This window comes from Syzygium oleosum, unplaced genomic scaffold, assembly GCF_021117445.2.
Source record: "Syzygium oleosum isolate NSW1041296 unplaced genomic scaffold, Sole_v2.1 Sole_v2.31, whole genome shotgun sequence".
Taxonomy (NCBI): Eukaryota; Viridiplantae; Streptophyta; class Magnoliopsida; order Myrtales; family Myrtaceae; genus Syzygium; species Syzygium oleosum.
This window is the reverse complement of record NW_026607515.1, coordinates 2,320,759-2,334,682: the sequence shown is the minus strand read 5'-3', so window position 1 is coordinate 2,334,682 and position 13,924 is coordinate 2,320,759. Positions and strand designations below refer to the sequence as shown.

Genomic DNA, 13,924 nt, shown 5'->3' with positions numbered 1-13,924 from the left:
GTCTTGGGCTAAATGTGGCGTGATTGTGTGCCGAGAGTGTGTGGCCATGAGGCGTGATGGTGTGATTGCGCATTGAGTTCGCGTGCCAAGCATGGGTGATCGTGTGGTGTTCATGTGGCGAGAATGTGTATTTGTGAAGTGTATGTGAAGTGTGCGATTGTGTGTGGCCGTGTGTATATGTGGCCGTGTGGTATGTGTGGTATGAGTGGAATGAAGGTACAGGAATGTAGGATTGGTTGGAAAGATTCCGTCCCGAGGCGTATTCGTTTACGCGGGACAATGCCGTCCCGACGAGGTGACGATGCTGCCCGGCCCGACGGTGACGATGCCCGACGAGGTCAAGACCGTTGGCCTGATGCATTTTACGCGGCGCGGTAGTGGTGGGAAAAGTTGGGAATGAACTGGACTTGGCGACGTGTGAGGATTGCGAAAGTTGACGCATGGCGTGAGTTAGTGTGCGAGTGTGGTTGTATCGTGTGATGTAGTGCTCGATTATGGGGTAAAACGCTAGGCATGGTATGGGACGTGCCCAAGTGGGTTTTGCCTTATAATTGAGGCACGCGCGATTGTGATGCATTGATGCATGTGAATTCATATTACATGCTTTGGTTTTGCGACATGAATGAGGCATCATTGTGGCATGTTGGCTGTATTATTATTTGGCGTGCAGGGAGGTGTATGAAGAATCCCAGGTAGGTTCACGTGTGAGTGTTAATATGATTGGTTGTTTGTGTCAGGTATGTGTGGTCTAGAGGTACGTGATAGCCTAGGTGGGGTTTAGGGGTGTACTTATTGAGATGTAATCTCATGGTTATTTCAACCAAATATTTCAGAACCGGTCTGATCAATGAACCTTCCGCCGCCGCCGCAGCGTTTTGCAATACCGTTGCACACCGACATTAACGTGGTCGAGTACCCGGCCGATGAGCAAGAGACTCGGGAGGATTCAAATTCGGAGAACGAAGAATCGACTCGGAGTGGACGCCAAGTAGAGGCGTAGGGGCAAGTGTAGGGGTTGTGGAATAGGCTTTTGAAGCGTACTATTTTTTGTGATAGGGTACCAGGTTATCGATCCTTTTTATATCGATGGCATGTAGTGTGGCGATGTGGTGTGCTTGTATATATGTGGTTTTGTAAATTGTGGATATTATATAAGTTTGAATGAGAAATGAATTTGTGCATTCTCCCGATTACCCCGATTATTATCGTCCGGTATTGGTGGTTTCCGCTGTTGATGTAAATCTCACGATAAGTTTCATTTGGGTCGGTGATACCCCGGGATGTCGCATCATTCGACCAGAGAAGTGTGTCGCGTGCTCGAAGGGGTTCGGGGTGTGACAATTTTATTTTCTACTTTATTAAATTCTACGTGAATGTGCATTGTCAAAATTTTACATGCAACTCCTAATTCGACCTAGACGTGAAACGGGTATTGAAGTATTATTTCACATTGCTTGACAACAAGTCCTAAATACTCTTGCTCTTTTGGATTGGATTTTCTAATAGTCTGTTTCTCGAGCGAGACTCACTGAAAACATGACTGCTATAACTCCCATTGAGACTAATGCCAAATTTAATGACCAAGATGGGACTCTTGTTCTGAATCCCACTCTTTATCGACGGCTGGTTGACAATCTTGCATACCTCATTGTGACTCGCCCTGACATAGTGAACGACTCATTTTACTGTCATTCTTCGCAACGTCAAGGGCACTTTATTTCATGATCTTTACTTTTCTACTCAATCTACCTTGGAGCTGAAAGCTTACTATAATACTGACTGGGCTGGAGATCCTCTTGATTGTCGCTCCACTACCGACTACTACTTCTTTCTAGGTAACTCACTTATCTCATGGCGTAGTAAGAGACAAACTGTTGTTGCTCAATCTAGTACGAAAGCAGAATATCGTGCTCTAACAAATACGACAACATAATTATTATGGTTGCAATGGTTATTAGAGGACATGGGTGTCCGTCATAACAGTATAACGGTACTTTATTGCGATAATTGAAGTGCTATCCAAATAGCACATGATGATATATTCCATGAGCACACCAAGCATATTGATATAGACTGCCACTTCGTATGCTCTCATGCGCTTCATGGCACCGTTCGTCTCGTTTCCATTTCATCAGTAATCAAATTGCCGAGGTATTCACTAAGGCACATCCAGCCAGGCATTTGCAAAATCTTTTCTCCAAACTCCGGTTAACTTCTTCCATGTCACCTTGATTTTGAAAGGATTTAAGAAATATATTAGCTAATTTTGTGTATTTCTTATATTGTAATCTCGTTATCTTGATTGATTGTAATTCCTATTATAATATTGTGTCACTATAGATAGCCATCATGTAAAACCTATAAATAGGCTCTTGTATAATTCATCAATAAGATATAGAAATTCCACAATTTTATTTTCCGCTTTATTCTTATCAAACCTGTTATGATGTTTGTTTAAGATTATTTGGAGCAGTAAAGAAGACATTTGAATCCGAATCATGAACATTCTCTTTGAGTCGATATCATTGTGAGGAATCGCTGCTTATACCAAGTCAAAACTCAACTAGCCATAAAAAAAGACTTAAACGTTTGATGCATTTATCAGCTACCATCATTCTTGTAACCAAATTTCATGTCAAAATATGATTGAACGCAAATCTTGATTCGGACAGAGCCCAAACTGCAACAAGGTTAACTTTCTTTCATAAAAGAACAGAAGCTATCTGGACGAATTCCGGTCTCCAACTTGATGTGCTTTTTCTATTTGGCACCACCATGTTTCTCACGCCAGAATCAAGGAAGAATTATCAGTTGAGTAAAATGATAAGAATGAAAAGAAAGAGGAGAAGCATGCATATGCTCTTCAATCTGGGGGTGATCGGTTCCGGTCTGGTCCGATCCCACTCAGGAATCGAGAACCATACCAGAAGTACTGGTTCTCGAGCAGTCCAATGGGAGATGAAATTGAATTCAAAATGCAACCCCTCACACATATCTGTGTCCAGACATTAAGAACCCAAATTACTCCTTTTTAACGATAAGTTCATGAATTTGACCATATCACGAATCCGTTCGATTGGTCCGTGTTGCTTCAATCCTCCAAGACTGCAAAAACACCGCAGATGTCCCTTCAATATGTTATAGTATCTCTAAGGATTTCATACATCATGTTCATGCCTCGTCCCTCCGAAAGTGGAGTTCACCACGGCAGATTCGATTCATCATGTCTCCAAGATTCATGTTGCGCGGCTTAATGCATCTAATTTAGCTTATATTATCATATAATTAAAGCCCTCCCCCAATAATTTCCCACACCTCCATCCTCCTTTCGGAGAATAAGAACCGGGGGTCATCATGACTTAGTTGCATTAATTCCTGGCCCAATCACATCGTTTGGTCCCACGATTAACAAGAATAATCGTGTCATGGTATAGTGGAGTTTTATGTTGCATCGCGTAACGTGCCAAAAACCCTGTGGATGTTTTGATAGGGTGTGTTTTGTCTGTCATTCTAGCATGGGTTCTCTTCTGTTTTTGGTGGAGGAAGATGAAAGCCTCTCTTTCATACGAATGGAATAAATATGTGGTTTCGATCTTACCACTAATGGCTTCACTAAAGTGCTTTGATATGTTTGTTTCAATATGCTGTGATTACATTGGACGCCTGGTGAGTGATGTGTGACTATGCTATAATCATTAAGAACTTAACATGTTTGGCACATTAATTGTTTAGGAATTAAAGGTGTGTTTGTTTCACTGAAAACTTCTTGACAAAAGAAAATATTTTCCATGGAAATTATTTTTAGGGAAAATGGTTAGTTTTCCTTGTTTGGTGGTTTAGTAAAAGTAATTTCCTTCTTAGCAGAAGGTAAAGCCATTCTCCCTCAATCTAAACTTGTTATTTTCAATCCATGGAAACATATTCCGTAGATTGATTAATTTTTCACTATTCAAATATTGGAAAGTCGAAAAGCAATTTCTCCAAAACAATTTCCTTCAAACAAACGGAGTCTAAATATTACTTCAATGGTGAAAATGAGTTTTCTAGACGTTTTGTGTGGTCTTTATAAATTAATAGTCATACGTATGGAATGGAGTTATTCTATAGTTATATGTGTTTGGAAAAATCTTAATGCTGCAACTTTCGAACAATCTTGTATGAGAAAACAGTCTCATTCAGTTGTAAGGAGTTACAATTTTTAAAATGTGTATTGCCAAACACTCTCATCATAGCATTTGGCAATATAATTACAGGGAGAAATTATAAATAATTGCCTTAAGTGGTGGAGTTTTCTCAAAAAAGGGCTCACAGCGAAGTTTGTTTCAAATAAAAGTCCGAAGTAGTCAACCTAACTTCAGATAAGGGCCCGAACTCACTTCTTGGACAAATCTTCACTAGCTGGCGAGCACTAGGGGTGTGCAAAAGAACTAGAAACCGTTTGGACTACCCGAAACCAGACCAAACCAGCCTAGAACCGGCGGTTCTCATAAGGATCGGTCCAGTTCTCGATTCCAATTTACTAAAATCGGTGAATACCGATCTAGCTCTCGGTTCCAACGTGAAACCGCCCATCCATACCAAACCGGTGTGTGTTTGTGTGTGTGTGTGTATATATATATATATATATATATGTTAAAAAAAATTCCAACATCAACTATAACTTCCTAGAAGATTCAACAAGAACTTGTGTCAATTGAAATATAGACGCATTCTCTAGTATATCCTTCAAGATTTATGGACTGATAAAACTAGAAGAGCATCAAATGTTAATTGAACTATACAAGTACTAATCATTTAAACAATTAACTCACCGCTCATGTGTCTATCGAGCAAGTAGAGTTTCATTTCTTAATCCGTCTAGACTTCGTTTGAAGGACAAAGGAAATCATTTTGTGAGCATATGTTGTTTAGGCCTGTGTGATATTTGCGATTGATTTGATCTGCATATACCAATTGAAAGGCATTATGGCATTAAGATTTACAAGGTATAGCCATCAATAGGTAAGGTTATTTTTCCTTGATCAATCAATGACCAAACAAACCGGTTTACACCAATCTTAGCTACAAACCGATAAATATATATACCTTTTCCCTTGCAAACAAGTAGCCACGTAGAAACTAGGTTCACCATGGTATTGATTGATAAAAGCAATTTTAAAGGGATTGAGGACCGGTTCCACGGACCCACCCAATAATCAGATCGGACCAACAGTCTGGTTTCCGGGTGAATTCATGGAACCAACAGGCGATTCTCGGTTCCAATTTTTAAAAACCAGTTCTTAGCGGGCGGTTCTTAGTTCCAAGGTGAGAACTGCCCGCCCAAACCATGCTCACTAGCAGATGCTTCTCCCATGCCATTTTCCAAGGCATGATTGGAGACATTTTCATCCGGAAGCATTTTGTTTTTTAGTTTTCTTTCTTTTCATTTCTTCTTCTCTCTTCATCATCTTCTTCCTTCTTTGTTCTTCTTTCCTGGTGATGTCTTCATCAGTCGCACGAGCTTGATGGCAATTATCGTCGGCTTGGGCTTGGACGGTGGCCAGTAGCAAGCGGTTAGAGGATGTGACGACACTTGCAACACAAAACCAAACCCTATGGCTTGATTTCAGCGGTGATTCATGGGATTCGCAGTCGTCCAGGTTCGAATTTAATAGGTTTGGTCCCAGGCATTGTCAAGGTGAAGTCTTGCTTTTCGTCAAGAATGGTCACCATCATGCGTTTGCCGATCCTTGCTGGGTTGTCTTTGAACCAGATCGAGAGAAGACAACTATCAGGAGATTGTCGTGTAGAGAGTGGAGAAAAAGGAATTGAACAAAGAGAGCTCTCTCGGCAGAGGAGAGATGCTGGTGATGGGTGAGCAAGATTGGGGGTGGGCAAGAAGAGTGGGAAACAGAGAAAAGAGGAAAAGAAAGAAGAAAAATATGAGGAAGAGCTGAGGATTGGGGGGCATCGTGAGGTGGCTAAGGGAGGAAGAGCAGAGGGGTACACATTTAAGAATCACTCTATTGGCTGAATCCCTAGTGATCTCGGTGTCCATTCCCTGGAAAGCACGACCAGACTTGAAACTCTCCAACATCATTCCGTGGCACGGAATGAAGGAGAAGAAGATGATGAACACGGAAAGAAGAAAGAAAATGAATATCTTTGGGTGAAAATGCCGTCCAACCGTAGAAAATTTGATTGGCCAATGAATTCGGCCTTTTATTTGAGACAATGTCCACTCTGAACTTTTTTTTTTTGGCAAAATACCACCAAAAACTCCAAACTATGCCACTTATGACAAATTTATCTTGAACTTTTTTTTGTAAAACAAAAAATCCCAAACTATGCCACCTGTGACAAATTTACCCTGAACTTTTTTTTGTAACAAGAAAAATTCCAAACTATGTCATTTATGACACATTTACCCCCACAATACTTTTGCCCATAGACATTTTCTTCTTTTTTCTTTTTCTATTTTTTTTCTTTTTTTCTCTCTCTTCCCTCCGCCGGCCATGGCGGAGGGAAGCCGGCGAGGGCTGCCTTCGCCCTCGCCCGATGTCGGCAAGGGTCGCCCTCGCTGGCTTCCCTCCGCCATGGTCGGCGGAGGGCAAAGAGAGAAGAAAAGAAAAAAAAGGAAAAAAAACAGAAAAAGGAAAAAGACGAAAATGCCCATTGGCAAAAATATTGTGGAATAAATATGTCACAAGTGGCATAGTTTTGGGTTTTTTATATCATAAAAAAAGTTCAGGGTAAATTTGTCACAAGTGACATAATTTGGGATTTTTTGTGGTATTTTTCCTTTTTTTTTAGAAAATGACTCAACTTCGAGCCATTTTTTGAAATTTTCCGTAATCATAACACAGCATAGCTACGATATGGTTACAATTGTGCCGGGCGAAGTCTCGATTGACAGTAGCCTCCATTATTTTGTTATTTTTTTCTTCATTTTATGAGTGGAAATGGCCTTTGCAAAAAGATATTTCAAGCATCCCTGAACCCCACCACCCAATTAACAAGAAGAAATCATCAAACTTTTGCCAATATAAAGAGGGTGAAGGGTAGAACCAATGACGGACGCTTGTCACTTACATTTCAAACATCGTGTTCATTGATATTTGCTATCTCTAAAGTGGATGCATTTTAATGTTGGCCTATCACAGGCAGACCACGTGAAACATCATATGTAGCTTTGCCATGAGCCCAAGGATTTTTTTCAACGTGTTAATAGTTACATGATTCCACTTTACATGATTCCTTGGCCTTGTCCTTAAATCGTCAAAGTTCCCTCTCAATTCTCATTATGCAAGCATTTGATTTTTTCTAACTTTTTTTGGGTCAGATCAAAAATATTTGATCCTTCATGCTTTTCATCGAAGTTCTTCCTTCCAAAATATATGCTCCCGCATTTAATTAATTTGCATACTCCTTAGTGAGCTGATCACATATTGCCTAGCTCAATATTCGTGTAAACTAAGCCGATCACACTACTATAAACATTGCAGAATTTAAATGTTCTTTTTTCTTTTTTGTTTTGCTGAAGAAGAAATAATTGAATTTGATACTTGCTCTTCTCCTACTTTTTATAGGATGAAATATGTCAAAGTTAGTAAACCATACCCGACCATCTTTTGCCTTGAGAAGAGTATTGGATCGTGTCTCAATTACACTGGCCAAAAACTATCAATTTTTTTGCCTAAGATGATCAAGAGTTTCTCTAGAGAATTACTTGAATCTTGACTTTCTTAGTTTCAATTTTGAGCGATGAGTAATGTAGCAAGATGTATCATCTGAAACAACTACTCTGGAGTCATCCCGGTAATTACCTCTTATTATTTCGGTATTTCCCCCCTTATAATGGGATTTATGAGGGACTATTGTGATCTGGTAATTTAATTAGTTAAACTAGATGAACCAAACGTACGAAAACCACAAAAAAGAGTAGTTATAAATGAAGGGAGTAGGTTTATTGTTAGCCCTTCGTTGGCAAAAGGACGTTACATAGGAAAATCTACTCACAAGTCTACATAGTACAAAGTTAAACATTAGTCAAAGACGAGGAATCAATGCGATGTGATTGCTGAGAAAGAAACGTCAGAAAGTTGTTGGAACAAACTTTAGAAACTCTTGCATCGGATACATGGATGAAAAGAACCAATCAGCTGTTGATAAAATTCCACGCTTCGCAAGAGCGACAAACCAGGAAAGTCCCCGTCGCGTTGATGTACTATTGGCATTGGCATTACCATTTATTCACACGTCTATTTCCTAAACTCACTCCACCCGAACGATGTAGCTTTCCCAGTTCTGGAGTGACTGCGTGAATGACTTAATTCTTGTCATGTATAATTCCACAAGCCTTCTGCATCGGAATACTCCTGTGATTCCTCCGGTGGTGGTGGGCTCACGAGCATCCCCTCCGCCATGTTGGCTAACAGGTTCGGTATGTTCAAAATGGCATCCTCGTCGATGAATTCTTGCCCCCAAGCTGCTGTGCGCTCATTCGAGTCCATGCCGAGATCCCACCTTGGGATCCTCGAAGCCGCTGCTCTCGATGCTGCGGCGCGTATGTCGGATGGTGTCATGGAGGGCGGAATAGGATATGTGAGGACCGAGCTCGGGAAGTTCAGGAGGGCACCGGGGCCTTTCAGGGCAAGGGCTGCAACGTCATAAGCGGCCGCAGCCATCTCCGGGGTTGGGAAAGTGCCAAGCCAAATGCGTGTGGCTTTACGTGGCTCTCGTATCTCGGACACCCATTTCCGGCCGCGAGACCGGATCCCGCGATACTCCGGGTGTCTCCCGGAGACCGGTGGATGATTAGCAGGTGACCCAGAAGTGCCGGGCAGCAAGGAGTGCTGATCCATGGTAGCGGATGCGGGAGAGGCGCACGGGGAATGTTCCGGCGAGGGAAGAGCACACTTGAGAGGGTGAGGTGGTGGAAGAAGAGTATTATAGGGTAGGTGTTTGGTTGGTTTGGACAAGAGTAGAAGGCTGATAGCCCATTTATCTGATACAAACACAAACACATGGACATACATGAAGGTGTTAAATACAAACGATATATAGTATCTCTTTAGGTTATGGTGGTAGGGTTCTATGACGTTATTGTTGGCTGCTAACAACAAGACAACATTAATAAATTCAGAATGGGGTAAACGAGGGGACTCGGAGGAGCCACAAACGTGGCCAAATTAGATGTATATGAAGGGAAATTATGGTAATTTAATTATGTTGGTTTGGTTAATGCGGATGTATTGCTGTTCATGGATTAGCTGCTGAGGCTACAAACGTGCAGACGTACGTACTTGAACCGAGATATAGCAACAAGTCTTTATTTTCTCGTCGTCCTTCTTAGGTTGTTTCCCCGATTTAGTTCGTCCTAATTTACATCAATCTTGATAATCTGAACCAACTTTTACGCACATCAAAGCGGACCATCTATATTGCGTCGACCAGGCGTTTCACGTGTGATTATATTATGTTGTCTTAAATCCTAGTGCCAAGAGATTGCGTCAATCCAGTAGGAATAGGATGTAAGATTTCATGCTTCTATTGATTGAAAGACACAATGATTTACTCATTTCGTTGCTCGGTTCAATCTCTAATGTTTCTTTTATTTACATAATACATATCGGATTATATTATATTATAATAGATACGGTGGGGAATTGCGTTGGGGAGAACCGGGCAACAATTCATCAATTACTAACCCAATCCAAGATAAATTTCTACTAAACCGACCAATATCGACTTAACCTTAGCAACAACCAGCAATATTGCAACAATACAGTCTTGCAATATGTAAATATAATACTGAAATGATAAAGAGACAAAAGCAATAACAACACCAAAATTTTACGTGGAAAACCTAAAATGGGAAAAACCACGGATAGCCCATAAACTTCCACTAATCATAAAGAATAGTAGGATACACAAAGGGTTCTTCTCTAGTCACACATTAGAGGCTCAAGCTGAACAATACAATCGTATTTCATCGTGAATTAACACAAATAGAGGAAGAACACTAACCGAGATTGAAGAAAACGAGAGACGACTTGGAGAAAGTTCTCAATAAATGAAACCGATCAACTCGTAATCCTTGATCTCATGAACAACATACTGAAATTTGAGTCAATTCCAAAAAAGTTTGGCCTTCGAATTGTTGCCAGAAGCTGTTAACCTCATTTTCTGTCTTCTCCACATTCTCTCTTGGTGAACACTATTTCTCCCTCTTTTCTCTCTCCTCTCGAACGACAACCCCACTCTTTTTTCTTCTTTTTGCTTTTTGATTTTCTTTTATTTTTCTTTTTTTTATTATGTGCTAGCTGGGCCCCACAAGAGAGGTAGATCCATCCAACAAATCTCCCCCTCCGCATCATGTGGGAAGTTCCATCATGCCTGCTTTGTTTCTACAGGAGTCAAGTTTCACCATGGGCAGAGTCATTATATCGGATCCATTGTCGTTGGTGTGGACTTTCTTAAGTAGGAAGAACTTCTCTTCTAATTTCTCTCCAATCTAATGATATTTCACATCAATATGCTTCGATCTTGATTACAACACTGGATTTTTGCTAAGATAGATAGCACTCATGTTATCACAATATAGAACAGACTTCTCTTACTTTAAGTCCAACTCTTGTAGGAATTTATGCATCCATAAGAGTTCTTTACCTTCTTTGGTGATAGCGATATACTCTGCTTCAATCTTAGACAAAGCAACAAATTTTTGCAATCTTAATTGCCATGAAATTGCAGACTACGTTTTACCATATGATAGTTGATGTAGCTAGCAAGGATCACCTAGAGGGGGGGTGAATAGGTGATCTTAAACAATTTTTATCAATTTAAGCGGAAATAATTGACCACAGTTGAGTCTGAATAAAATTCAGATTCAAAACAGTTTATATAGACAGTGCTCTTGATGTGCAGTATGTAAAGTAAGAGATAAGGGATAGAAAAACTGCACACAAGTTTATAGTGGTTCGGCTTATAGCAAGCCTATGTCCACTCTCCCACGCTGACAGCCTACTGGCTGGATTTCACTATGTAATCAAGAGGAATTACAGATTCTGAGTGACAGCACTCTTGTGTATGATAGGACTCTCTATCTCACACAATCACTCTTACAAAGTGTCCCTCAAGATCTTAATGTTTAGCTCAAGAAAGACAAGAAACAGGATCGGAGTATGCTCAGACTTTGGACTTGTTGATTCTCGATTTCGTACTTCTTTTGCTTCTTGTAGGTCTCCTTTTATACTCCTCCACTACCAAACTAGCCGTTGGACAGTCTTCAGAGGATCATCTTCCAATCTTCATTTTGGACAGATTTGTATAAAATGGATTGAGTAGCCGTTGGTTGACAAAATCTAAATCCCGCTGATTCTGGTCGCGCATACAATTAGAATCTTGGTTTCCATAAGTAAAGCTTTATCCGTTGTAATCCATACTTGTCATAATGTTTGATTGCCAATCAATTAGATTGAGATTGAGTCAATCAAAACCTTCCTTTTGTGAAATTCATGCCAGATCACTAGCTATTGTGATTCTTTCTGAATAAGTTTTTCTTCTGTGTCTGAAAAACTTCAGCGTCTGAAAAATTTCAGCGTCTGCGTCTGCATAATTACTGCATCTGAAGAATTTCTAATTCAGAACCTGAGTCAACGTAGGTCTTCAGTAAAATCTGAATATTTCATAATTAGAGTCTGAATGACTTTTATGGTAAAGTCTGAATATCTTATACCTAAGTCTGAACTTTTAGTTCTGAAAACTTGTAAAGTCTGATATTTCCTTATGAACTTCCAGAATATATTAACCTGGAATAGAATGCATGTCAGATTCACAAGATATACATCGAGAGTTTTGTTAGCTTCAAAATTCATTATGAGTTTTCCTCAACAATCTCCCCCTTTTTTTATGGTGACAAAACTTCCATGCAGATTCAATCAATGTCAAATAAATTTGAAGAAAATAATCATATTAAGTGCATGAAACACAGATATATAAATGTGCAAACTCGTAAGATCTGTGTGTTTCTCTTGCTTTGAGTATAACCTGTATAATCTGCATATTGAAGTGTTAGTACGACAATATCTGCATAATCTCTTCCTCTTTTTGTCATCAGCAAAAAGAATAAATCAATAATAAGCATAATAATGCACTGATATAAAACATCCAAACAATCTAACAAAGGCAAATGTTAAGAATACAGATCCAGAATGGTTTAAAAAGAGGGTATGAAAAACAGGTTATTTCTTTGATGGGGTTCAAACAAGTTGAAAGTTTTCCATAATAGAAACAGCTTCATCAATCTTGGTAGAACATTGACCCATAGCTTTCTCCATATTTGTTGAACATATAGCAATAGCTTCCCTTATCTCTGCTTTGTCTTTTTCTGCTTGAAGACGTTGAGTCTGATTGTTTTCCTCAACAATTTTCTGAAGGTTCTTCACATCCTCTTCAAGTGCAACTTATTTTTCTTTGATTTCTAGCAGAAGGGTTAGAATGATCATGTTTTCTGAAGTCTGTCCCTGAACATTTTCCGGTGCATGCTGTTCGAACTTATCCCTTGTCTCTGTTGGAATCTCCCCCTGAAAGTCTGCATGTTCTACAGTAGTATTTGCATTTAAAGTTTCTTCAGGATTAATTGGAGATTGACTTACATTTGTCCCCTGTGGAATATCATCCTCTTGATGTAGATGTGAGTCCCCAGATACTGGTTCTGAAACCTTTTGAGTAGGTTCTGAAACATATTCTGGACCAACATTCTGTCCTGTTTTAAGATGTTCCGATTCATCATCTTCGTCTCGGAGAAGAATTTTTCTCTTCTTACTATACACCTTGAATGGGGTTGAAGAGACAGTCTGCTTTCTTTCTTTTCCTGTTCTTTTGCTTTCTCCTTTGTCTTTGTCATTTTTCTTCCCAACAGATTTTGCTTTTGACTGCTAAGCATCCTTTCCTCTAGCTGTACTTGCTCTTTCCTTTTTATCATCAAAATGCTTAAGATTCATCTTGGTAAGCATTTTTTCTCCAACAAACATCTAAGGTACAAAGGTTTTGCACAAGTCATCAGGAATAGTTATCTTTAAAAATATAAAGATTCGAGAGATGAGTGCACCATAAGGAAGTTGTCCCTTGTCCTTGTGGAGAGTTCTGTGCATGTGAAAAATGATGATGTGTGGAAGAGAGAAAGACTTTCCATTCAGAATGGCCCAAATAAGCTTGATTTCAGACTTGGACAAGTTAGTTTTGGAAGCAGCTTTAGGCCTCAAGCAATTGATAATGATCTTATGCAAGATCACAGTTCTTCTAGTCAGATCAGAATATGAAATATGGCGTTTAGAGCCTTTATCAAAATTATGATTCTTTGAAGCCGCTTTGGAAGCATCTTCTAGGCTCACTTCCAATGGTGTAAACTTGTAATTTTTCGCTCCAATAATCAGAGCCAGATCTTCCACTTTCAAATCATACTTTTTATCACCAACAGTGAATTGAAGCCAATTTGGTGACAGAATGGAAAGATTTGAGTAAAAATAAGCAGTCAGTTCTGCATATACATGTGCAGATTGCAGACAGAATTCGTAAATGTCCAATTTTTCAAACAGATGTTTCACAGAAATGCCAGCCTTTTCAAGATATTCAAAATCCACACTTTGATTATTCATGATTCCTCTAGCAAGTAGCAACTGATAGTAGACATTGTGCTCTGTACTTCTAAATAAACCTCCATTACCTTGCACACCAGATGCAATTCCAACATTCATCTCAAAATTATGAAAAAATCTAGCATCATCATCAGGAATCGTAAATTTAGATGCACTGATAGACTTAGGGCTTATGCGAACGGATTTCTTGTCAGAGGGAGTGGATGGTTCCCCGACTTTCTCTTTTCCCTTTCTGGAAGAAGTCTCCTTTGGAGTAGTACTAGCCTGATCATGATCAGTTCTAG

At 39.7% G+C, this 13,924-nt stretch overlaps 1 protein-coding gene across 1 annotated transcript; it reads right to left on the bottom strand.

Moving 5' to 3' along the window:
- Positions 1 to 8,282: 8,282 nt before the first annotated feature.
- LOC115683246 (ethylene-responsive transcription factor ERF027-like) lies at positions 8,283 to 9,041 on the bottom strand. Its single transcript, XM_030607709.2, has one exon. The coding sequence runs from the start codon at positions 9,015 to 9,017 to the stop codon at positions 8,319 to 8,321; it is 699 nt and encodes a 232-aa protein (XP_030463569.2). The 5' UTR covers positions 9,018 to 9,041; the 3' UTR covers positions 8,283 to 8,318.
- Between the last annotated feature and the right edge of the window lie 4,883 nt (positions 9,042 to 13,924).

Excerpts from the sequence above, each read along its gene's own strand:
- LOC115683246 (XM_030607709.2), bottom strand. The coding sequence starts at position 9,017 with ATGTATGTCCATGTGTTTGTGTTTGTATCAGATAAATGGGCTATCAGC.